Raw genomic sequence first — 25422 nt, 5'->3', positions numbered from 1 at the left:
CGAACGGCTATGTGGTGTTTAGCTGCCTGCCGGCTTAAACCACAACTGTAGGTAACAGTACTTCTTTAAAATGCCACCTTTACTTTCTGAATTCTCTATTAACTAGCAGCACTAAGGCAAAGAAATATGAAGCAGAATTACCTCTGAATACATTTAGGCTGTTAGCACTGTAAACAACAGCCTGATTTTGCTCACCTCTCTAAATAAGAGTTCAGTAAGCAGAACTGCCCTCCCCAAAAGGAAAAATGCAAGAGAGCTATTTGAAATGTATTGATTTCTTCAAAGTCTTAATGAATTCCCTTGCAGTCAGTTATTTGCAAAGAACAGTCATTATCATATGCATGGTGTATGTTAAGACCTCGAAACATTGCTCAAGATTGCAGGTCTGAAATACTATAATCCAGAAAAGCAAAGTAATCTTTTAAATCAGTTAAATCTTTAAGCATGTACCACTTTAAGGCCTGTCAATGACCTAGAGAATTGTCTGAATGTTTAAATTAAATGATGGAAATTGCTGTTCTTTGGTACCCTTTAGATAGCAACTCTCGTTCATAAACATTTTTAACATACAGTTGGTATGTTTAAGTAGTTAAATCCCCAATTGTGGATGTTTACAAAAATATCTTGTACCTGACTCATTTCTTTCCTCCTTCCTGATCTCCCTTGCACCTCATTCAGATGCTATGATCAATTCAAATGCTCCATGCATATCAAATTTCTAACTCATCGTCTCATAATTCAAAAGACACTAATGCCACAGACAGCTGGTTTTAAATATGCAACTGAATTTTTTTTCCCACCTTCTTAAAAAACAGCCTGTAAATTTACTGTTGCAAACAGAACATAATAGAAATAGCAACATCAGCAGATTGTCAGTTACAATAGCCAGCAACACACAGTAGTCTGCATTTTTCTGTAACAGTTGCATCTAAAACACTTCAAAAAATGGCAAGCTATTTTTGGATAAAGCACCAAGTCTGACAAAAAGTATATGCGTATGCTCAATTCTGAGATGTCTCCACTTGCTTAGGTAAAATCTGAGGACCACATTCTGTCTCCAGCTACGTTCACTAGTATCCTACTTTACAAGTAGACTTGAAGTATATCTAGATTAAGACCACTGCTGTAACTCTGCTCCTGTAGATGAACACCAGCTAGCTGTAATCAGGACTGCTAATAGTGTAGTTTCAGCTGTGCTGAGCTGAATAGGGGATGTAGGATTCAAATCTCCCAATAATCTAGGATAAGGAGCTGGATAGGAAGCTTGGGCTGAGGTCTAAGCTTCTGCAGGTACATGGCTTAGCAGAATCTATTTGAAAATAGTTCAAATATAGCTAATCAAGCAGCAGCCACCTGTCAGAAGACATCTGGGCTGTATGCGGAGGAGGAGGTGGCTCCTCAGCAGTGAAGAGGTGACAAACACCTGATGGGAATAAGGAGTTTCTGACCTGGTTCGGATAAATACATTTCCTTTATTAAACTCTATCCCCAAATGTATTTGAACTTTCTCACAATACTCCAAATTATTTGCTTCCCCCTACTTTCCACTTAGGGTTGGTGAGTGTGATTGGACTAGTCTTAAATGTACTACTGGACCCTGTTCAAGCAGGATACTGCATGCGCTGATGAAATAATTTAGGTTTGTTTTAAAGAAAGGTATTTGTGTGGATTTTATTATTTATAAATACATGCAAAGCGTCTAAGCAGCTTACAGCTAGGATCATTTAGTTGCCATGGCAATGCCCTTTCAGAAGCAAGAATTTGTTTTAGGTTCTTCCAAGTTCTGTTCTTCTTGCCAGCTGCTGCTCCACCAATGCCGGAGTGCTAGAATTAAAAATATGGTGTTTAGAGAAAAAATAAATAAAGAATACTACTTCAGAGTGTGACACTTCCATTTCATAGTCTTTCTGATACGTCTCATCTTGTCATGAACATTTGTTATCCTCACTTACTTCATCAGCAGGCTAATATACTGTACACTTTAATCTCGGCTGCAAGAAGAACAAAGCTTTTTGGACTGTGTCAAAGCTACTATGTTTGGGATTAACTGAAGGAAATGAAAATCTGCTTTTTACACGGAAATAGAAAATCAATGTGGTTAGGTTTAGCCTGAGATTACAGGATTCTGTATGTACTTCCCATCGTATTAGAACTTATTACTATGAAGTTGTGTTGAAAACTGTGATTACACAGCTAAATTTTCTCTCTCCTTTTTATGGCATATTACAGGTGCAGCTCTAGCTCTTGTAAATTATCCGTGACTGTAGAAAACGTAACTGATCTTGCAAAATGTAATGAATACTATGAGAAACTTTCTGGAAATTGTATTTTTCTTTCAAAGGATAGAAGAAGAATAGAAAAAGAGTAATAAATAGAATGTTGGCTGCCAAGACAATTTTGCATTTTGAAAGGTACACTAATGGAAGGCTTGCCACAGGTACTATAATGGTAGTTTCAGTTATCAAATGTGACTGCTACAAAGTAATTTATTTATGTCCCTCCAGAGACAGAAGCTGCACAACATACTGTACTACTTCTAAATGATCAAAGGACACAGATTTACAGCTTTACTTCAGAAAAGAAAATGTTCTTACAATTGGGGAGTTGTTGCTATTTCTGTTAATAATTACTACCTGCCACATCAGTCCCATCAAAACTCAGCAAAGTTCTGCAAACACACTTCTGCTGTGACTGGTTTATAAATTAGCCTGTTAAATTGCTGAGAATGATAGGAGGGATTGAATGAGAAAGCTTTTTTTTCCGTAGAAGTAAGATATATTCAGAAAAGATGCTCATGAGCTGATGATAGTATCGGGTTTTGGCAATGGGTATCCAATATAGAAAGTACATGCAAATGTTTGCTCTGAGCGTAACACCTTAGTAATCTAGAGATCATTGTAAAATAGAGACTGCTGGAATATGAGATGAAAACAGACGTACTACCACAGTACTAAGTCAAATTCATTACATGAATTTTCCCCAAAATCATTGCATAATGATTTTTTTTTCAGTAATCTGGTTTCTCAAAAGCAACTATTGGGTTTATATGAACTTATGCCTTCTAGGAATGGGGCTGAGTATCACCTCACATACCTACAATCAAAAGGCAATGACTGCCAAGCGCAAATGAACCAAGCTACCTCTGCACGACTGAAGTTCAGGGAAAGCTAGGACAGGTGGAGCTATTCATTGCTCTACACAATTGTCAGAAGGTCGTCTTCCCCTTCCCCATCCCCAGCAGATGCAATTCCATTCAGGAAGTTTAGAAAAAGGTAATTTCTTCCTTCTTCTCTGCTTTTAAGTCTATCCTCTGCAGCAAGCTAATGGTTCAAACTTGGTCATATTTATAAGAGACAGACATTAATTGATTTATTTTCTTCCTTTTAAGGTAAATTAGGCTGGAAGGATGCAAAAAGTCAACCAAATTGTTACTACCAGTTCATACCAACAAAAAGCTAGTTAAAACTCAATACATTTTTTCTCAAATTAGTTACTGTATCGGGGAGGACAATTTCATGTTTTTATTATAACCGCTTATTATTTCTGCAGCAGTTGCCAAAGGCTCTGTACATTCATTATTATTTCAAGCATGCAGACATTAGTATTGCCTCTTTGGAAATGGTGACATCCCTCTAAGACGTGCTGAAGGATCAGCACAAGGCCTCATGGCTATTTAAATCCTATATGGAAGCTATATGGAATGCCTCTGGGTGCAAATGGAGCTTTTCCAGTAAGCCCCATTTCTCAAAGACGCTGGTGCTCGCTGGAGGATCAGAGTGAGCCAAGTATACAGTCGTTTGAGTGCCCCTCTCGTGACAGAAGTTGTCTGCAAAGCAGACATAGAGCAACTCGCAAGTCAGAGATTAATTTTATACCCTCTGCCAAACCTGTGCTTAGTGAGCTGTGCGAAGCCCGATTACTCAGGTTTTATGCTGTGAGATATTGTATCTTATTCATACAGAATGAAATCTGGGATAAAATCCTTCTTTCTAAGTACTGGCTTAGGACCAGCAGTCTGAGAAGTTTGCTTGTCTAGAAAGCGTTTGTACAGTGTGCCAATGAGTTGGCCCTGGCACAGCAAGATAAAAAGATACTAAAAACAAACCCAGCAGTGACAGCATTACTAGCTGTAGTCTTCCTTCACCTTCTCCCCCAGTTTAAACCTCACAGAGCATTTGCTTCTAAATCTAGCAATTACCGGAAGAACGGACACCACAGGTTTATTAGAGTTTCAGGGACTGGGAGAGGAGCAAAATGCCAGTTGCTAGTGACTCTCTGGTTGATTTCTAGTTCAATTGTTTTGCAGCCTGCCTTGGCTAGGAACTGGGAGATGGGATTCCTACATTCACAGCGATATAAATTATTCCTCTCTAGCTGTGGTAGTTTGTGAAATACCACACTATAAAACTTCTGCACTTACCTTAATCTAGCAGGTTTTCTGACTGTTCCAGAGTTTAATATAATAGTTCTGCCTCTGGATCAATGCCATTTTCATGCTATTAATATAGTGTGCACTTTGGACCATGGTGTGACATGGACTTGAGGTTAATTTCTTTAAAATTGCCAACCTTTTATTTGCCCGTTAAGCTGACTTTCTTAATATTTACATTAGCAATATGGTTAAATAGAATCCTAGTTAATGTTCTATTTGAAGAGTTTAGAATTTCAAATTGTTAAAATAATATACTTACAATGAAGTTTGGATCTTTAAATGGTAACGGCTTGACAGTTGTTTCCACTGATCCTGTGCTGGAGTCTGTGTTCAGAAATTTGTTTTCATTCATGGCCTCTCCACCTGCACTCTGAAGAAAAAATACAATCTTATTGCTTGTTACTCTGAGCAAGTTTAACCGGAGACAGAGCCGTCTGCTGTATTACCTACCTGTTGCCTTTTTAGCCTTTCTATCTCTTTTGAATCTTTAAGGATGTTGCATGCCAGCAGTGGGGAAGCATGAAACAGAGTATTTGTCAAGAAATTTACAACTGACACATAAAGGGGAGGAGGGGAATAGAGTAGCCAAAGCCTACTGAGTAAAAACAGCCTCGGGTTTATTTCAGTATTAATGAAAGCCATCTCTATAAAGTGCAAGACGGCATGTAAAACCAGAAACAGCAGAAGTGTACATTGGATTTGTTTCAGAATGTTCAGTACTAGAGCATTAACAGGAATATATAAAATTTATAAAAAGTTTTTTGTCAAGGTTCTAAAGAATAATTGATTAATCAGTTTATTCTCCATACTTGACTTCAATCATGTCTGAGTGAGGAATGAGGGGAAAAAGAGATTTTATTATATATATTATTTTTATACACAAGCCTCACAAAATCTACATTGGTACTAGTTGGTGTTTTCTAGGCTTTTCTTTATGGTTTATTTATTTAGCAGGAAGACATTTAGTCCTTCTCCAACTAACATTTTTAGTTGGAGAAGGGGTGTGTGTGATTGGAAAGCTAAAAAAGTTGTGTGGCAGTCTAAGCAATTTCTGAGAGTTCTGCATGGCTGAGTCTATCTTGTTTTTTTATTTTGCAAGTGCCCTGTAAGTCTCCACCTACCAGAGCTAGCCCATGCTACATACATAAATGTTCCTCATGAAATCCTGATCCATACTGAAGCCAATGAGAATTTTGCCACTGAGTTTAGCAGTTCAGTCAATAGGATTTCATACCTTGATTCTTTTTTCTTGACGAACAAAAAGCTTGGCTAAAAGCTGAATCAATATTTACTGAACGGGTGGTTAAACTGTTTCTTACTTTACCTTCAGTCAGATAATACTTAGAACAAAAAAATGATTTCCTGTGAAAACGTGCACTGCAAAACCTTCTGTGTTGATACAATGCTCTTTTAAGTAGGAGAAAAAAGGATCATTATTATTAGTGAATTATGGGAGTACCTCTAGACACTGAGACTATATAGCAAAGGCCATGATTCAGCATATCCTTCTCCATGTGATTACAAGGGAAGTGTTTGTATTCTTAACTACATGCATAAGTAATTGCAGGATTAGGAACTAGGCAAGCTGAACTCTTCTTTGGGGAAATACATCAGTTATTCAACAGTGCCTGTTTTTAACATAGCAAAGAGAGGTCTTAAATATTCAAAGTATGGTATAAAGAAGCATTCAATTGAAATAGTCACGTTTCTAGTGTCTTATTAAAATATATGAATAGAGATGATCTATTTTCAAAAGATCATAGTACAGGGGATACTACCATAATAACATTAGTGGAAGCAGCATTGAAGTCTGTAGTTTAAACTTGATTCTTCCCTTGCTGAGGACAACATTAAAAGGCAGTGATTGTCACAGAAACAGAAGAAATGCAGATGGGTGTTTAGAAACGTGCATTATGTGACAGTGAGCAGAGAAAATAGTATCTTCAGCAATCCTGAAGTGGCTTTATATAATGAGTTACTAGGTTTCAAACTATATTCTTGCACATGCACACTTCCAGCACTTTGGATTTCAGCAGCAAACATTAAAGTCAATCTTGAGAAAGACAAGGCTTGAGATACAAGATTATTTTTTATTAATAAATTATCTCCGATACTGCTCATTATCCGTGTAAATTCTGTAAGCGGAGGAATCAGCACTCACAGTTATTCCTCAAAGCATTCTCGCCTTTCATTTGGTACCATTTGGTCGGTTTTAAATCCAAGCCTACAGTTTTTTATTAATTACTTTATCACTTTTGCCCCTTCAGTGATCTTCTCCTAAGTATTCTGTTGTTTATGAAACAGTTTTTGAGTAGCATTTCAACAATATCTCAAAACAGTACCTAGTATTTTGAGATGGAGCAAATATAAATGGTTTATCAGTAAAGGGGAAGAAGCTTCCTTATACATGTAGTCCTTAATTTCTGTAGCTGGGTACATTTACATATTACACTTGCTGTCTTCAGCGGGTTTTTCTGTGTGGATTCAGTGCTAATCTTGCTGGCACATTGGGAAGGAAAGCAAGGAACTGTTCCTGGCAGGACAATTCCTGAACGTAAATTCTACACGTTGTTTCTTTTCCGGACCAAGCCCTAAGGGATTTCAGGTATTAGTGCTGCTGAGTCAGGATAAATCACGTTACAGGCCAGATGTTAATTTTGTTTGTGCTAGTATCGCTTGCACAGGGATGGCAGAGGCAGCAGGATCCAGAGCAGCAGCTGCTGCTTTTCTGGGCCATGTGGACACCCAAGCCATCCTCCAGTCCCACTGAGACATCACGCCAGCAGGAGCTTCTGGATCCGTCATGGACAATTTCAGAGCAGTGGTTTCCTCTCCAAGGCAAAGGGTGCAGGCTGGTGTGCAGGACTGTAAAGCAGCTTGCATACCATAGTGGTATGCAATTGATACCATGATTTCAGAGCCCTGTGATAGACTGGGAAGCAAACAGGACTGAGTACTATGATCCCAGTTAAATGCTGGGAACTGAGATAAAGACATACATACTATAGAGGCATGCCAGTTCCCTCACTCAGCATTGCTTGTATGAAAACTGTGATTTGTAGCAGTAGCACTATGGAAGAGAGTGCTACTCTGAGTGCTACTCAGCTAATGTGTTTTTCTTTCTGGAAAAACATTAAAGAGTTGAGTAGAAGCACTGCTTCCAGAATAATGTGCTACTGCACAGAGGAGTGAACTCCGGCAAGTACAGAGCTTTGAAATGCTCTTTCTGTGCAGCCTGCAGAAGTTTCAGCCGATATCCTCAGCACTTTTTCAGCCACAAACTGAAAGTGTCTCAACAATCTACAAATCTGTCCAGCCTATGTTTTAAAATGCCAGGATTTAAAGCATAAGAAACATCATTTAATGTTTCAGGTTTGTTTTTTGAAAGTTTTTTTAAAGGTGGGGAGGGAGATGCCGAGTGAATTTTAACCAGTATGGATCTACCTTTGTACTGCAAACCCCATGTTTCCTGAAAGTGAGTAATACAGTGATAATACAAAACATTATTTAAAGCCTGAAAGAAGATTCCTCAGTGAACAATTACTGTACAGTAAAGGTAATCTTTAACTTTTAACATTTGTTGAACAAATCTCTCCCAAATGTGCTTGTTTGCTTGGTCATTTAGTTTGGAAGATAGTTCATTCTTCACTGTCATGTGTTGGGGCAAACAAACAGGAATGAATTCAAATCCCCTTTGTAGTCCTATGAAGCGATGGCAGTCTTGTGAGTGCAGTGAGGAAGCGCCTGTCAACAGGGAATGTGTACTGCTCAATGTGTGCTGTAACCCAAAGTCACATGTGGGGTAACTTCCCCTTCCTGCCAAATTCACAACTAGTCCACAGCACATTTTCTCTATCCAGCCAGTCTCTTAGCTAACGCCCTCACCCCTGGCGTCCTAGGATAATCCCAAATGCTTTGCAGTAGGGCTAGAAAGTGTAACCATGGGCTGAAACTCTGGATAGCTTCTTTAAAGCTTCTTTTTAACTGATCTTGTAATGTAAACATCCTTTATGGGGAGCTCAATATACACTTCAAGGAGAGAGACAGTGAAGCAGCTTCTAATGTGCACTTTATAACTAAATTGTGTCTTTTAAATGGTGGTTTCTGTAACTAGGGCTAGAGGGAATTTGTGCTAGAATAGTCACTAAGCAGTCTGTATTCCTCCATAGGCTGCTGAAGGTTGTAACAACAAAGACTTTGGAGTGGCTTTACATTTACAGGGTACATCTGCACTGGCAAATGAAGGTGTGATTTCAGTACAGCGGAACATGCTTATGCTAGTTTTATGCCAAATAACAATAAAAACACTACAGTAAACACTGCAGCTAAGTCATCAGTAACTATGTTCATCCTTTCCCATTGACTCTTCCTCTGGCTGTTAACCTCCACAGAAGTACATGCTGCCACCAATTCTCATGTTACCTCCCTCTGTCCTCCTCCTCCTCCTCCCAGTATCCTCCTTAGCCAGGCGCAGACCAACCTTGACTGGAATGGCATGTTTTAGAAGTTGTAGACAGCGGGTCAAAGGCTTCTTATAAGACCACCTGTGCAATTTCATTCCCTCTATAAAGTTGCGTTTATGTGCTTTAGCTGAATTTTAACTACAACCACAGTGTGACAGGTTGGCAACCTCTATCCCTCCTGGGATAGACGGGAGCAATAGTGAGGGTGCTGCTTCTTTTTTGCATTTCTTTTCACAAGACCATTTATTGAGTATTCAGTGCATCCCAGCTGGGTGGGACACTGTCCTCCCTGTTACGTGCTAGGATTGGGTGACAGCTGCCGAGTGAGGAAGCTGGCTGAGGACTTCACTTGGTTAGGAGACAGCAAAAATTCGAGAGAGAGCGAAGACCTGCAGCAAACACTTGGGAGTCCTAAGAGGTTTGTTGTAAGAACAGCCAAGTCTGGGGAAGAGACCTGAGCTAAGCTTTGCTACCTTAACACTGGTTTCTTTTGCATAAAGCCAAACCCCAGGAATGAGTCTAATTTGGACCCTACTGTATATGCTGTCTGTGCTGGGAGAAAACACACATTGGGAGGCTGCCTATTCACATACTACTTTCAATCTTAGGTTTTGGTAGATCTATTAATTTTTTCAATATATTCTGTTCCAAATTCCCTACCGCAGATGTATTGGTTTTCACATGATTTCCAAAGATTGCTCCATCTGTCTGGTTTTATTTAGGGAGAGGACAAGCAAAACTTGTAGACCATGGAAGCTAAATTCTTTGTTTTGGCTATTTCTAGGTAGAATCAGCATTGTGGGGTTTGGGATGGGCGTCTGTGATGGGACTAAATACCAGGTGGAATTAACTTCTTATGAAAGTGCTTGTCTGAATCATCATTCCTTTCCCCGCCCCCCCCAGCAAGGATTAAAACTGCATAACAGAATAACTGATATATGCTGAAGTATAAGTTCTTACCTATTTACTTTTGGATTATATTCTATAATATTTTTTCATTATTTTAGACTAACAGGATTTTACAAAGTATAAAAACCAAAAAAATATGAAACATAAAAGTCAAAGACGTAAATTTGTGCATTTCTGGCATCTTATCACTGCATACCATGCATGTCATGGCTTAGAAAAAAAATGGATTTGCACATCACTGAAGGTACACTATGACCGTCAGTGGCCATTTTCACTAGATGTTACAGTTTTACATGGTAAAACAGAATTTAAAAATAGAAGGTAAACTGAACAGTGTGTTGGTAAAGCAAAACTTAAATGCATAAATAAATTCCATAAGAAATGGAAAGGAAGTTTCTAGTTTAAGGGAGCAAAAACAATATTGTAAACATTGATTTTCTCTGTCTGTTTTGTTTTCTGCAAATCATTCATTAGTCAGTTTTAACACTGTACTGAGTACAGCAATTGTAAATGAAGGTGATTACATATGTAGGATTTTGGTTTGGTTTTGCTTCTGCATTCAGTATTTCTGATACTCTGGCTTTGTCTTACAGTGATGACTAGGGGGTTGTATGTCACTAGTGAAAAATAAGTAGTAAGAGGGGTCCGGTTCTGAATCAAGCCCTCACACTTGGTGATAACTTTGCCCCAAGCACCCAGTTTGGCTTGCTGAGGAACCTGCTTGTCTCCAACCTTTGTATGTGAAGTTGAATAAATAGTTTAAATTATTTTTACTTATTTTTGGCAGTTGATTTTCATAATTACAATACTACTACAATGACATGCTTAATTTCATTGACACAGTTGTTTTAACTCAGCCTCAATAATGGTGTATGTCTAATTATTCCTGTAACAGGTTACTTCTAAAGCAGCAATATCCAACTTGTAGCAACTTACTCAGCTTTTAGCTGTGTGTAAGTTCTGTGACATCCTCACGAAGCTGTGGCATGCAGCCAGGGAAGAAAATGATAATTTATAAAATAGATGGATAATACCTGTATTTTCACTAGCAGCCAATTACAGTGAGTGAGAATGCCATGTGGAAACAGAGCACGAATGTCACTAGATGACAGCAGCGATGATATGAGCAGACTTTTCAAAACTGGGAGTAGACTTTGAATGTCAGCTATTTAACAGAGTCCCAGCTAATACTGCTCATACTGGAATGTATATTAAGCTCTGATTAATATATTAGCTCTCACTGTAAAACAAGCCTGGCACAGGCTCTTGCACATTCTGAATATTTAATTCATTTAACTTTGCATGATGACATGACAGGAGCCATTAAAACTTGAACATGTACACTCTGGCAGACAAAAATGCAGCTCTTTACATTGCTGAGAACAATTCACAGAGAAAGGTGTCAGAATTAGATGTGCTTAAGCTCAAGTTAAAATGATAGCTAAAAAATTTCTCATCACCAACATTATTAGCATAGTGTATTTCTGAAAGCTAACTCACTGATCACCCAAATAACAATGTAAGACTGAAGAAATAGCACTCTTGAACAAGATTAACTCTCTCCACGTCTGTGGCTGAAAGACTTACTTAGTAACATGAGCAAACATATCTTAACCATCTGGTTGCATTTTACTGATTCTTGGATTCAACAGGAAAAACTTTTTCCCTCTTCCTTTCCACTCACTAAAAGGAAGCCCAATACAATTTCCCCAGCCTTCTCTCTCTACTCTGGTATGTGGTAGCATTTTAGGAATGTTCTCCCTTCACAGAGGTCCTACCTTATTTTGGGGTAGGACAAAAAATATTTCAGCTTGAAAATGTTCAAATGCCAGGAAGGAAAAAAAACCTCATCTTGCATATTCGCAGCAAATTTTGTTCCACAGGGTACTGAAAAACTCAATTTACTAAACAAAAAAACTGAGTAGTAGCCAGCTGAAAACAGGTATGAAGTACAGTGCAGATCAATGTCCTTGATTTCAAGCAGCTAGTAGGGTGGGTGAGACAGTCATGCATACAGTGTAAATTGGAAGTAAATCCATTTAAGTCAGTGGGTTTCATCACTGCCAACTCATCTTAAAAGACAAGGTACAGGTTTCTGCTTCCATTGACATGAAAAGAAAATCTCCCAAATGTCCGACAACAAAAATGTTTTGTTTAAATTACGACATTGTCCTCAGATGCTGCTGCTGCTTTCACTTATAAAGAAAGCCGAAGGAGGGTTGTTAAAAATGAACATAACAACACAAAGCTTGAAATTAGATTGTTGAATTATTATAATAATAGTTTATAATTCCAAGTATATGTCACTAAATGTACTTCAGCTTCTTCTAAGCATTTCCCAGAGGACTTCTGAGTCACGTGTCAAACTACTTTTCTGTGTGACATTTACTTACTTACAAAATCTGTCCTTCCTAAAGCAGCAGTTCTTTCCCTTTAACTTGCTGAGTATTTCCGCTAAGCATCAGAGTTAATCAACTATGCAAATTAACTCCAAACATATGACTAAAATTTAGAAATAATCTCACCTGTTGGGTGTATAAGAGGGAGGTGTTTGAAGCAGGGCATGGAAAATGTTTCAACTGCAATCTAAATAAATAAAAGATAATACATAGAGACACACATGCTGTCCAGAAAGCAATCTGTACATTATGCTTTCAAACTTTTACACTGCTGTTTTGAGGTGAGTTAAAACGTCTTACATTCCAACTGCCTTAGAAAGGCTGAATAAAATTTTACTCATGCACTGAAAGATTGGACTGTCACAAAGTGATGGATAGCTTTTCTATGTTCTCTGTAGGGCATTTCAATACCATAGACTCCAAGTGCTCTTGATTAAAAGGCGACATTCTCATTTAGGGTCCCGTCACTGCCTGAGCTTCAAACCATTATCATTCACCTGCACTGGTGCTTCCAGTGACAAAATACTTACCAAAATGTATAAAATACTAATTACTTTAGTCACTTTGATAGAGGTGTAAAACACCCTAAAGCAAAGCTCTATTACTCTGTGTGAGGGTTTGAATTCAAAATTAAAAATGCAGCCAAAGGGAGAATAAGATTTTAATTACATTCCCCACCTCTCAAACATTTCTTGAAAACCTAGGGGAAAAAGACCTAGCAATTTCATGACACAACAACTCCCTTCTTGCTGGTACTGCTCACTTGAGAAAAAAAAAAATCCAGAAAAATTCAAGTTTACTTTGCTCTCTTCGAAATTATTCAACTTTCAAACACAGAAAGAGACTAACAAGCTTCAATAAAAAGCTTTGATTTCTTCTCAAGAGATTTCAGATGCCAAACATGTTTTTCCATTTAAAAACTTTCACACACTACAATAGACAAAGTTTTATAACTTACAGATATTTCGAGGAAAAAAATTACTATTTTCTATGGGGAAAAGCCGCAAATAAAATGCAATTGGGATGCAACTGTGAATAGCTTCACACTATCCCAGAAAAGCTTGGTTTAATTTGCATTTGCCACAAAGTTCCTTTTGGCTTAAATAATTGCAAAGGATCTCTCACTTTTAGATTTCATTTGGTAGATTGGGACTATTCCTTGTTTATAACGTTTGACAGTTTTATTAAGAAAATTGTAACTTGGACAAATTTATGAGCTGAATGGCATGCTGAAGCAGCTCTGGAGCTAAAAATTTCAGTATATATGGAATGAAAAAGCACGTGTTAGTTCATGCTTTCTCCAAGAGTAAAACTGAGCCCAGCTAACAGAATATTTTGATCCCCCAAGAGAAAAAAAGCCTTCTAAATTGATGGGCCTTAAGACTGAAAATGGATGGAAGCATACTAGCAAAAAAGACTAGAGTAAATCACAATTGAATTTTTATAAAAACTGCCAGTACGTTCCTTTATCAGAAAAATTCAGTTCAGTCAAGGACTTTGGCTAAACTGCTTCTTAAAGTTTAAAATACATCATCTGATACAGAACAGTTAAGGTCAAAGTATTTCTGGAGAAAAGGCTGGAGGATTACAATATGCTCATGTGCTGTTAACATTGTAATGCTGCTCAGGGAGCATATCAAAATCCCTCTGTCAAATAACAGGCTTCAGCCAAGGTAGGAGAAGGATCCAAGTCCATTCATCCGCGCGGGACTGAACCAGGGACAAGGACAGCAAAAAGATACCGGCTCCTCTGGCTGACGGGAAAGCAATTCCATTCTGCAAAAAATACTCAATTTCCTGATTCTAGTTTGTTCTGTAAAACATTATCCATTTTGACAGGAAACAACGTTTGAGTAACAAACAAAACCAAAACGTTTCTTCAAGGAAAGGCAATTAATTAGTTTCGAGTAAAGACAGGGTGTATCTTTCTTCCAGAGCTCCTACTCTTATCTATTTTTCTTAGGAAAAACAGACCTGAATTAGAACAGTCAAATTTTACATTCAGATGTTACGGACTAACTGGTAAACGAATACAGAAAACAAAACTTTACTCTTGCATTTTCCCTCTTTTTCACACATTTTAGCACTTCCTTCTGTCTGTCTTAATTGTCACTTTAATTAGATAAAAATTCTATTTCTATTACATTTCTGCTAACTACACCTACTGCTGCCATGCTGCATTAGTAAATACTAGCAGTCGTACGGCAAAGGCTTAGCACTACAATCTAAACAGAAGAAGGTTTTTCCATTTATGTACAGGTTCTTACGACTGTCATACCCAAACACAATGTCAGAAAGACAAACGTTAGGAACAGTGACATATGGAACATTCCACTTCTAAAGCAATTGAGAATATTCTTTCCACAAACCTTCAAAAAGTTATCAAAGGCATAACGTATCAGAGAGCAGTAATTGTATCAGATGCTCCAAAGGTCTTTCAAAGAGGACAAGAAAAGAAACTATATCTCAGTTTATAAAAATCTTCAGACTACAAATGTCATCTTTATTGTTTGTCTCATATTATGGGACAAAAAAAATCTGGCTGTACATGTCCTGAATACTACATCCACTTTCCTTCATCTAGCAAACTCAACACCAACCATTCCTGCTTTGAATAGCACACCAGGTCTCCTGTACTCAGCAAAACTGTAGGTGCATTATCCTATGGATACCTACGTTTAACTGGATAATGAAAAAAAACTAATGACTGAACAAAAATAAACATACAATTTAGATGAAAATAAGGTCATACAAGTATCTATTGTAGACTGTTTTGTGGCTGCTCAGGGGAGAGTTGTATAGTGATGCTAATTTCAAGGCAAATTTTCTGAATATTTCTGCAGAAACATTTCTACAAGTAGGTGGTTGTTTACTCAACTATATAAGTTCTGTGGCCATACACTTCACCCTGATACTATTTATTGAAGTTGAGGAACTGCAGCACATCTGAAAAGCGCCAGACAGTTCAGTGTTTTGCATATAAACTTGTATCCCAACTGCCTTTTTTGCTGGACTTGAAACAGAACAGAACTATTAAAAGACTTGACTTTTCCACTATGTTAGAATTAGTGAGGTTTTGGTATCATATCCACGATCGTAGGTGAGAGGGAAACATAGTATTTAATATTTTGTGATGGGTTTAACAGGATATTTTAAGAAGTTTCCCACAATGAATTATTTAGCAAATAAAAAAATACTTTTTGAACAGATGGAAAGGAGGAGGATAAAAAGGGCAATTCTGGCTGCAACAAATAGGTTTAACAAAAATTAAGGAGAAAATGGCATTTCTGACTTGAGAAAATTTAAGGTCGTTAATGTGAGACTCAGACTAGCATTGCTAGTTCTAGACTATGTAAACAAAGAATATCAACTTAAGGAATAAGGACTTTCCAGCTAACTACTTTGGTTTGAAGAGCCTGAACACACTGTGCATATGTCAAGAAAAAATGGCCTTTGCCTATTCCAGTCTGTTGATTTTAAGAGTTAATTTTGCTGTAAGAACATTGTGCTGTTCCTCCCAGGGAAAAGCAGTTCTACTAACATAGAACCATTGTTACAGTGTAAGGAGAATTAATACTGTCTAAATGTAGTCATTGAGTTTTGGGCTTCATTAATACACTATGGGGAAAAGTACCCAACTGAGGTACCCTGACCTGCCTATGGAAGGAGTGTATGACTGCTCATCTAGGGAGATCTTAATCACATAAATCAGATGTCTGAAACGAGACACAGTAACACCGAATCATTGAGGCTGGAAGGGGTCTCCGGAGGTCACTAGCCCACCTCCTGCTCAAAGAGGGGTCAAAACTGACCTTGGACCAGGCTGCTCAGGGCTTTGTCCCAGCAGGTCTTGAACACCTCCAAGGACAGAGATTCCACAGCTCTCTGGGCAACTCTCCATCTCCCTAGTTAGAAATCAATATCCTATAAAATAGAAAATACTGGTTTTATTAACAAAAAGCTCTTTTGGTCATAAGCAGTCATATAACTCACGTTAATTACCGCCCTAATTTCTGCATGTTCCATTTCAGCAGTATTTTGCTGTAGTCCTGATGGTTTCAGGGCATAAATGTAACAAAGTTTCTAGGCAGAGGGGTCATTTTTTATTAAATGCACCTGTTTATCTGGAAAAATTAAGACAAGCTTCTGGATGGACTGCATACCAATACACCACTGATTCAATATAAAGACTGTTTTTATGGCACATAACTTTCACGCAGTTTCCTACAGGGTTTTAACTCCCTCCTCCTTTCTCCTAGATGATGACTATTTTCATAATACTCCCTCCCTTCCCTGATTAACATCTCCTGTACTCCTGGGATGCCACTAACCTTTTCTTCAAAGATGGTGTACTTGATACATACCTAACCAAACTCTAAGCAGTTGTTCTGTATTTAGCTTGGGAAGTTGCCGTTTCATTTTCAGATTTGAAAAAAGACTTAGATACTTGAAAGCTTATTTGATTTTTCCAGCTGTACCACTTAAGTGACATTATCCATACCTGTAAACTTTGTCTCATTTATGCAGAAACTGTCATAGGCGTCTCAGCCTTTTCTGCCCATCTTCTTATGAACGCAGGGGTAAGTAGTGCTACAAGCATGCCAAAACTGTAAGGGCAGAAACGTAAAAAAACCTAACTTGCTTAAAACTGTGTAGAAGGTGTCACCTCTAGGCCTGTGGATGTTTGCAAAATGAGGTATCTTTTTAAATTATGTCAGATTTTATGTAATTCACATATTAGGCCGGTTGTGCACGGAAGCACACGAAGTGCGATATTTTGTCTGTTTAATGAAAATTAAGGACATACGATATACAACAAATAATTTTTCTCTGTTTAATAAATTATAAAAGGATAGATATGATACTAGAAGTCTCTCTTCATGTGGTAAATCCTAGCAATGGCCTGCAATGCTTTACAGGAGGATTTTTCTTTTAATTCCCCAAAATGCTCCTTATCTACAGCAGGGTTTTATAATCAGCAAGGACAACTTTTTTTCCTGAGTCAAGTCAGCACTTACATCCTGGGGCAGGATGATTACAAACCGTGTAACTACAGATATTCACCCCTCCCAGAATGATGGCCTCTACAGTTTAATTACATATTACTCACAAAATAGTTTCCTTCTATCCATTTCAAATTTGTTTCTTGAATTAACAGTGATGGATTTTTATTACAACATAAATGCATGTTATTAGATGGCATGACTATATAGCTTTTTGGCTAGAGTTTTGGAAGGAAAAGATTTCTGATCCCTGTTTGCACAACTGTGTATTTTGCATTAAAATTATTATTAGCCAAAACACGTAACAGAAATAAATACCTAAAATACATAAGCAGACCATTCTGACAACTGTGTTCAATACCAGACTACGGAGTCATTCTCTTTGAATGAACAGACGGAACCTCCATCTTTGGCTGTAGAGGAGAAAACATTTCCATGCTGCCCTCCCACCACACCAGACTGGCTTCCAGCCTGGTGGTTAGGGTGTGCATGGGGAAAAAGAGGGTTTGAATCCCCTCAGGCAGTGGCAGGAACAGGACTAACTTCAGGTGGAGGACACAGCAAGCACTTGTAAAGACCCAGTATAAAAAGCAAGTATCAGTGCCGTAAACGTGGCTTCTGTTCTACTTTTGAAAGAAAGGATTTAATATCTGCTTTCAGAAAGGCAGATGTTCATGGTTCTGAATCCCAAGTGGAAAGAGTTGCCTAAATCTTCAGGGAGAAGTAGAATTAGGACTAGTCCTTAGTATTTCCTGTTAGCTTGTTTTGGTGGCATCTCACAGAGCTTGCTGGAGTTTGTAGAATCAGTTCTAAGGTACTTAGAGACTGACAGACAAGCAGTATGACAGCTGAAGCTGTTAGTCTCCAGGTCTTCCCACAGGCAGGGACACTGGATCTACTAATGAATCAGATCTTGAACTGCTCCAGTTTTCATTTAGTTTGTTACGGTAAACTAATGAAACCTGCAGTTAAAGAGTATCTAAGTTCATGACATAGCTCGCTTGTAGTGGAAAAGTGATTTTCCTTGCCACATGGTCCTGTTTCTTCCTTGTGCTACCTCCAACACCTGTTAGACCTCCCTGTGAATCAGTCCAGTTCACCAATGCAGCAGGAGACAATGCAGCTTCCTGGGAGAGGAGGAAGGTTTGGTAAGTTAGTCTTCTGACTGATGACCTCTATCAATGGCTGAGCATGTCTGGTGAGTACCAAAGCTGGCGTGATCCAGGCAGCAGGAGCATGCAGCCGAGACTTGTGGAGGTGGGTAAGAGTGAAGAAGACTGGAGGAGACTGGGACTCTTTCCTTTTTGATCATGAAAGGCTAATAGATTGCCCAATTGCGGCTCTTGAAGCTGTAGGTGTGCTTTGCAGTGAGACAAGACATACTGTTGATGGATATGAATTCTGCTGTGAGGGCCAGGTGTATTTCACAACACTGAGTGTCACAACTTTTATGGCTTTCTGCAGGTCTAAATAAATAGCCAATGTCTCCAGTCTGGCTTCTTGGAATGATTAAAAAAACGTATTCAAAACCCTCGCAGGCTACCAAATTAATATTTCTATTAGCCCTTTTAATCCAAAATTAATACATTTCTATAACTACTAATGCCTAGCTAAAGCAAGAACTGAAATATAACATTTTCTGTTAGCTAAAGGAAAAATTACAATTCTCTACTAGGATAAGGGGAGAAGGGTGAAAAAAATGACACCAGCATACTGATGCCCATAGTAAAAGTCAATACACATATGCTTTTGCCTTTCTCTCTACAACATAACACATCTGTGTTTATTCTAAATCTAAAATCTAATCACATTTGGTCGGGGGGTTGGCAATTCCCTGAGACTGGCATAGACTGGTTTGGAAATTCACATACTTTTATGATTACAGATCATGTAAAGCCTTCAATATGTGACAAACGTCAAGCAAAGTCAATTCTTAACTCTCGGTTTTGACAGTCTCCCTTTTAATCTAGATTGCTCTATAAAGGCAATTCCCTTTTTTTCTTTAATAAAGCTAAACTTAAAACACACATATTCTAACTTTTGCCAGATTTCCTACGAAATCTGCTAATTGTCTTTTAATTATCATTTTTTTCCCCATCGGGGACTGGAGAGATTCTGGTTCTTTAACAGATTTGACTTCAAATGTGCAAGTGACAAAAACTGGTACCTTAGGATAATCCTGGCTCTCATTAGTGGACTGCTTGAAAATAAGCTGTTTTTTTGGGAAGAGTACAAAAACCCCATGGAAGAAGAGATGCTTAATATTTCAGCTGTTCACTGTCTGCTTTGCTGCAGAAAGTATCTTTGTGGTCACATGTGTTTGAAAGGATTAGGAGATGTAAGCAGTGACCCTCTGAGTGCTTCATACAGAGAACTGCAAGTCTGGGGGATTTTCAGTGCTCTGTGGTCTGGTGACAGGCAGTGTGATGCCACAGTATGTTACCTATCTGTGGGGTAGCTATCCCAGTTTAAACACTACCTAGTAAAACTCTTGTTAAGACATGGCTATTCTTTTTAAACTGGCTGAGTTAGTTTTGTAAGAGCCAAGACTCTTGGGTAGGGTTGCGAATAAGTGTGCAAGTGGCTGAACTTGAAGGGCTCACCTCAGCAACTAGCAGTCGACTATATCTATACTTTATCCAATGAAAGTGCCATTTAAATCAATTGAATTAGGTTTGAGTTAACATCCCCTGGGAGCACGCTACATCTTTTAAGGATATCGTTCCAGGCGAGCGTATGTTTAGATTGGCACTGCCTCATTGATTAAATTAATATATTTTCAGTTACTGTCATAACCTTAAGGGCTGAGAGATGTTTAAAAAGAAAAAAAAGTACAGTCTAGAGCATGACGACACGGCAGCTTTTTAATAAACTGGCAAATACATATGTACTTACATCTCCCTGCTATCATGCTGTATCAGGGTCCTGCTGTCTCTTTCAGGGCAGGTGGATTGGTGAGAAACACAACTTGTTTATTAAATTTGCAACTACAAAGGAAAATCGTGCTTTTCTGTTACAGGAAGTCTTATATGGAATAACGTTATAATAATTAGAGTAACTTTAGTGTTATACTGATTGAAGTAAACAAGGTCTGAATTTGTAAGTAGGTAATTTTTAATTCCAGATCAGAAAGTTATTATAGTGTGACGCACTAGAGGAGGTACTTGTCACAGAACACGGTGAGAGCAGCAGTTCCGCTCAGTAGTTGCAGTGGTACGCACCGATTCTGTAGTTAAACTCATTCTCCCTAACCTAATTTTTCAGGAAATTAGCCAGCTCAAACGGACTCTTTAAAACAAAGTGATTTTAAAATTGATTTGATGGTTTCCTACTTAACAGTGATAGGCTTGGTAAAATAGCATAACAGGAGAATTGAGCAAAGTTACTGATGGTTTAGAGTCCAATTCCATGCTAGGGTAAGCTCTCCGTCTTTACTGGACAGCTTCTGAATATGTAACAGTAACGATGTTAATATGTATATATTTAAGTCTTCTTGTTGAACGCACAGCTGTCTATCAGAACTCTAATCTGATGATCTTCAGTTTACGATAAAACATCATCGTTCAATTACATTTAAAATAAAAATGGAGTTCTAGGTGTATCAGTCACTCCTTTTATTTTCATGTTGTGCATGAGAGAAGCTTATTTAAGAGGATGGTAACTTTAAACCCTTTTGACTTTATTTTCTTATATTGTTGGATAGCTTCTGTTTTTAAGCATAGAACAAGAAATACAGAAAGTGTTAAATATACATACGAAAGCTAGCTACATAAAATGAAGGTTGCCAGTAGTACTGCTGCAATATTCATAATTAGAGATAAAATCAATCTATTTAATAATTTAACTCTTAGATACCATTGCAGACGAGGAAGTTCAGTCTTTATTTTCTAATTGGTACCATGTCCTGCTGTTGCTACAACGATGGAGAGGAAAGAAGCAAAAAGCATTCTCTGTGTATTTCTGTAGTTAATAGGGCAGTTTACATCAGTTCAAAATGTAAGACGAAACGTGATGTCATTCTCAAAGTAAGGCATTTACTATACTTCATTGGGCACGTCTGAAGTTGTTTGACAAATAATGTAAGCAAATACGCATTACCATAATATTTAGCATATTTTCTCTCTTTAATTGTCCTCTGACAAAATCACAGACTTTTTTTTTTTCCCAAGTCATTCTCTTATCTCACTGCAAATTTTATCTTTAAAGCTTGCTAGCTGTCATGGGCAAGCATTTTGTTTCATCAATTACATCCTGATGTAGAATATACTCTTTTAAAAGCTTCCTGTTGCTGTAAAATCTATAAAACTAATGGTGTGAACATTAAGCTAGAGGAACTGGTGGCATTTTAAGATCAGAGTCAAAGATTCTATCCCAGGTTAAGTGACAGTAATTAAAAAGACGGGAGACCTGGAGACAAGTCTGCACAAGAGCCAGCGATGGAGCTGAACCAGCACAGCAGCTGTTGGGAATCACTGGGCAAGGACACCTAACTGAACGGTGCTATGTAAACCACTAAACAGCATTGGTTTTGACACATGAATGTTACCATTTAATATACATAACAATCCTCAGCATTAAAAATCTTTTGCTGCAGCAAAGACTGAGGTATTTTTCAGTGGCACAACTGCATGGGAGGAATAATTGTGTGAGGCTAATGAAAGTGATGTAATCAATTTGCAATCGTGCTTTCCTGTAAACTTGCTTTTAATTTTACATTTGGTAAATACAGGCATTATATCCAAGAAGCATGTGTCTCCTTCTGTAGACATGACTGACAAGCCCTATGTGCAATGTGCTTCCAAAACAAACATGACTCAATACCTTTGGGTCGGTAACTCATACAAACGATGAAGAATGTTTTTTGGTAATGTTCCTAAAGTGTATCTTAGAGAAAGTAGCAATTCATATGTTGGAGAAACATAATCAAAATTGGGTTTATAAAAATCTGTATGCTGTGTGATAACCGTGCCTTCTTGTAGGATACACACAGTTACTCAAACTAGTTGATTACATTGCTATACTTAAGAAAATTTGTTGTATAAAAAAAATAAACATATTTTTTAAATCAACAGTTTTACCAGACCAGCGTGTCTTTCAGGGCGAGCACTGTGACAGCTACTTGTGACATAAAGCACGCAAAAGAAAAACAAGCTATGTGATTTACGGAACTTAACAAAAACCCCTTTTTGTTTAATTTCACAGTGATGGAATCGCAGATGTGGGTAAGTTCACAGTTGGCACAATGTGAAGTGTATTTCCATGAAGGCCGGGCACAAGGTTCTCAGAAGAAGTTACCAGTTAATATAATGGAGAGTCCCCAGATCCTAAGTTGACCCCTGCAAGTAGTTACAAAGCTCTAGGTAGGGATCCTCTTACCTACGGTTTGCTAATTAACCAAGGAAATAATTCACTATTTCTCTATCTGTTTCACAGTGTCAGTTTACTTAAAATAGAAACCGTTTCGTGCTGAGCTATGGCACGATATATTTGGCTTCTGAAAGGCTGAAAATAGGCTGTAAAAGGCTGTTAAAAATATCAAAGGGGTTAATTAGGAAAGTGAACAGTCAGAAGAGTAACAAGTGCTACCTCCAAACCTGTGCTGAAAGTGGTGCGTATTAAAGGTGCATACCTATCAGACTTCCAGATGAAGAATGTTACTTGTTTGGAATGAAAAAATCAAAATAAAAATACCACAATGATTGGATACTTGGTATATAATATATGCAGAAAAAGTATTTAAAATTCATGGATGACCTAGTCCCTGATTGGCTGAGCCACGTAAAGATTGGATAAATTATAAAATCGAGCATTAAGTGCTCGTTGACTGTCTATCTTCTGAATATCTCAGCAGATTAGAATTATTGAGCGTTTCATTGTGCCACAGGTTTCCTTATCCAGAAAAAGTACATTACTCAGCAATTAACTAAGGACTTTATAAGGACTTCTGGAGATTAAGATTAAATAAGGTACTGCAGAAGAAAGCGCCCAATGATCAATGTTTCTAACTCAAAAAATGCAAAGCCCCCATTTCATTTCTGTTTGAACTGGCTCGCTCCAGAGCTAGTCAGCAACATTGAATGTGATTGCTAGAAGATCAACGAGCTGTTTCTTGTCCCATTCCTGAAGTTACACATTTTCTGAGACTCATTTTTTTTCTTTTCCTTATGGGATTGATCTGCACTGCTGAAGTCAGTGAATGCATACGCTGACTTGGACATAATGTTGAGAAATTACTTCTCCACTGAAATCACTTGTGAGAAGAATTGCAAAAACTGTTTATCACACACTATCAAAACCCTGTTTGAGTAAGAAATCATGGATTGCCTCATAATACTGGAAACTGTCCACAGGCTTAAGTTTGGTGTGAACTTCAGAAAACAGTTTTAGAGGCTGAAGGGTTTAGGGAAGGTTTTTTTTAAATATAAAAGATTTTATAAGCATTTAAATTATATGTTAAGTATATAATGTTTTATATCTGCATACACACACACACGCACAGAGCATTCCTCTCCATGCTGGAAAATCCAGACTGTTATCTCTAGCAGACCTTGAAAAAGTTGTGAAACGTGATCATGCCAGGCAGTAATTTTTCACAATTGCAGTGCAGTTTGTTAGCTACGTTACGCTACTGGCTCATACTTCCTCCCCTAGGGATAAGCCCACCAGAAAAGGAAAAGAAACTATGTAAATGCCACAGGGTGAAAACAAGTGTTACAAGAACATCATCCAGAATGAGGAAAGGTTTGTGTCTGTGCTCTGGCGTGTGCACAATGGCTTTTAATTGTCTGGAGAGAACTGCTGAAAAACGCAGAAACATTCCTCTGATCTGATGGCTCATGAAAATAAGCAACCTAACTGGCAGTAGTGCATACTTTGTAGCTATGCTACTGTTATAGTTCATTAAATATTAGTGAGAAGAATTTATGGAAAAAAATTTTGGGGGGGGGGGGGGGAGACGAGACAACCATCTTTTCCAACCCTTTTTTGACCACTTTAGCTACCGAAATCTTTCTAAAAGAAGCAATCCAAGACATACTGCACCTAAAGTCTATACAGATGTCATATACACAATGACTCTGAACCTCTTCTGGGGTTTAGTTTTGGAGCATGAGATGCTACCTCATGATCAAGGAGCAGATGTCATCAGCTGGGGATGGGTCTGTGGAGCTGCACGGTGGTGTCACATGATGCAGAAATAGAGGCTGCACTACCCGCTGTGACTGGGGGTCAGAGGTTAGGAGAAACTCACATTAATAGCCCTTCTCCCTCCCCTGACCCTGTTCCCCAAAACTCAGGCTCTGAGGTTACATCTTCATTTCACATTTAACTCTTAGGTCCACTTAGCTCAACTGAGAGACGGCCATAATGCAAAATTGTATTTGAGCTGCACACAACAGAACTTGCAGCTGTTAAATTGCGCTCACTTGAGCGCTAGTCCCTCCTCCGTGACAGGTCAACTACCTCAAATTAAAATCATCATCACGCACAATCAAGAGGTTTGTGCATGTAGATGTACATACAGGACTCGGGTGTGGCAGAACATCAGGTACAAAGGAAGCTACTGAAGGTAAGCACAGAAAAAACAGCAACTCCAAGACGGTTTGATCAGAAAGCGTCAACATACACAGCGCCCACAGTTAAGTGATTTTAAACGCAGCTTTAACTGAATCTAGGTTAAGCTTTGCTTCTTAGTTACACACCCGACGAGAGAAAGCATTACGAACCGTGCTAGCGGTCTGTGTACACGGAGGGGATAAAACCTCCACGCTACAGGGGGATGAAAGAAGAGGCGCGAAAACTCGACGTTCAAACGCCTGTAAAGAAACCGCCAGCCCGACGGCCACCGAAGCGCCCCGGCTCAGCGGCAGACACCCAGCCGCCATCCCTTCCCGAGCGCTCGGCAGCTTCCAGCCCGGCCACGGGCGGGACCGGCGAGAAGGAAAGGGGACCGTGGGAAGCCAGGCGAGAGGCAGCAGCGGGCGCCGAAGACACAGAAAGGGGCGACAGGCCCCGCCGGGAGGCACACGACGCCCGGGGTGAGGTAACGGACGGACGCACCGCCCCGCTCGCGGGCACGCGCGCTCCCCGCTCGCCTCCCGCGAGCATGCGCGGCGGGGAGGGGGAAATGGTCGTCGCTGCGCATGCGCGCTGGCCGCTCCGCGCCCATTACCTGCGAGCCGCCCGGCGCCGTCGCTTTTTTTTTCTTGGCGGGGGCG

General features: G+C 38.8%; 1 protein-coding gene across 1 annotated transcript in view; it reads right to left on the bottom strand.

The window, feature by feature from the left end:
• The window catches only part of INO80C (INO80 complex subunit C), a 32478-nt gene that overhangs the window by 6343 nt on the left and 713 nt on the right, over window positions 1–25422 (bottom strand). Inside the window, exons 2-4 of the mRNA XM_009280209.2 lie at window positions 25377–25409; window positions 4692–4802; window positions 1713–1824 (exon numbers count right to left, since the gene is read on the bottom strand). Of these exons, the coding sequence (XP_009278484.1) occupies window positions 1713–1824; window positions 4692–4802; window positions 25377–25409 (256 nt within the window). The remainder of the gene's footprint in view (window positions 1–1712; window positions 1825–4691; window positions 4803–25376; window positions 25410–25422) is intronic.

The sequence above is a fragment of the Aptenodytes forsteri genome, unplaced genomic scaffold (genome assembly GCF_000699145.1).
Source record: "Aptenodytes forsteri isolate BGI_AS27 unplaced genomic scaffold, ASM69914v1 Scaffold114, whole genome shotgun sequence".
NCBI classification, from domain to species: domain Eukaryota; kingdom Metazoa; phylum Chordata; class Aves; order Sphenisciformes; family Spheniscidae; genus Aptenodytes; species Aptenodytes forsteri.
Note: the sequence above shows the minus strand (reverse complement) of the source record. Positions and strands in the feature narration are given on the sequence as shown.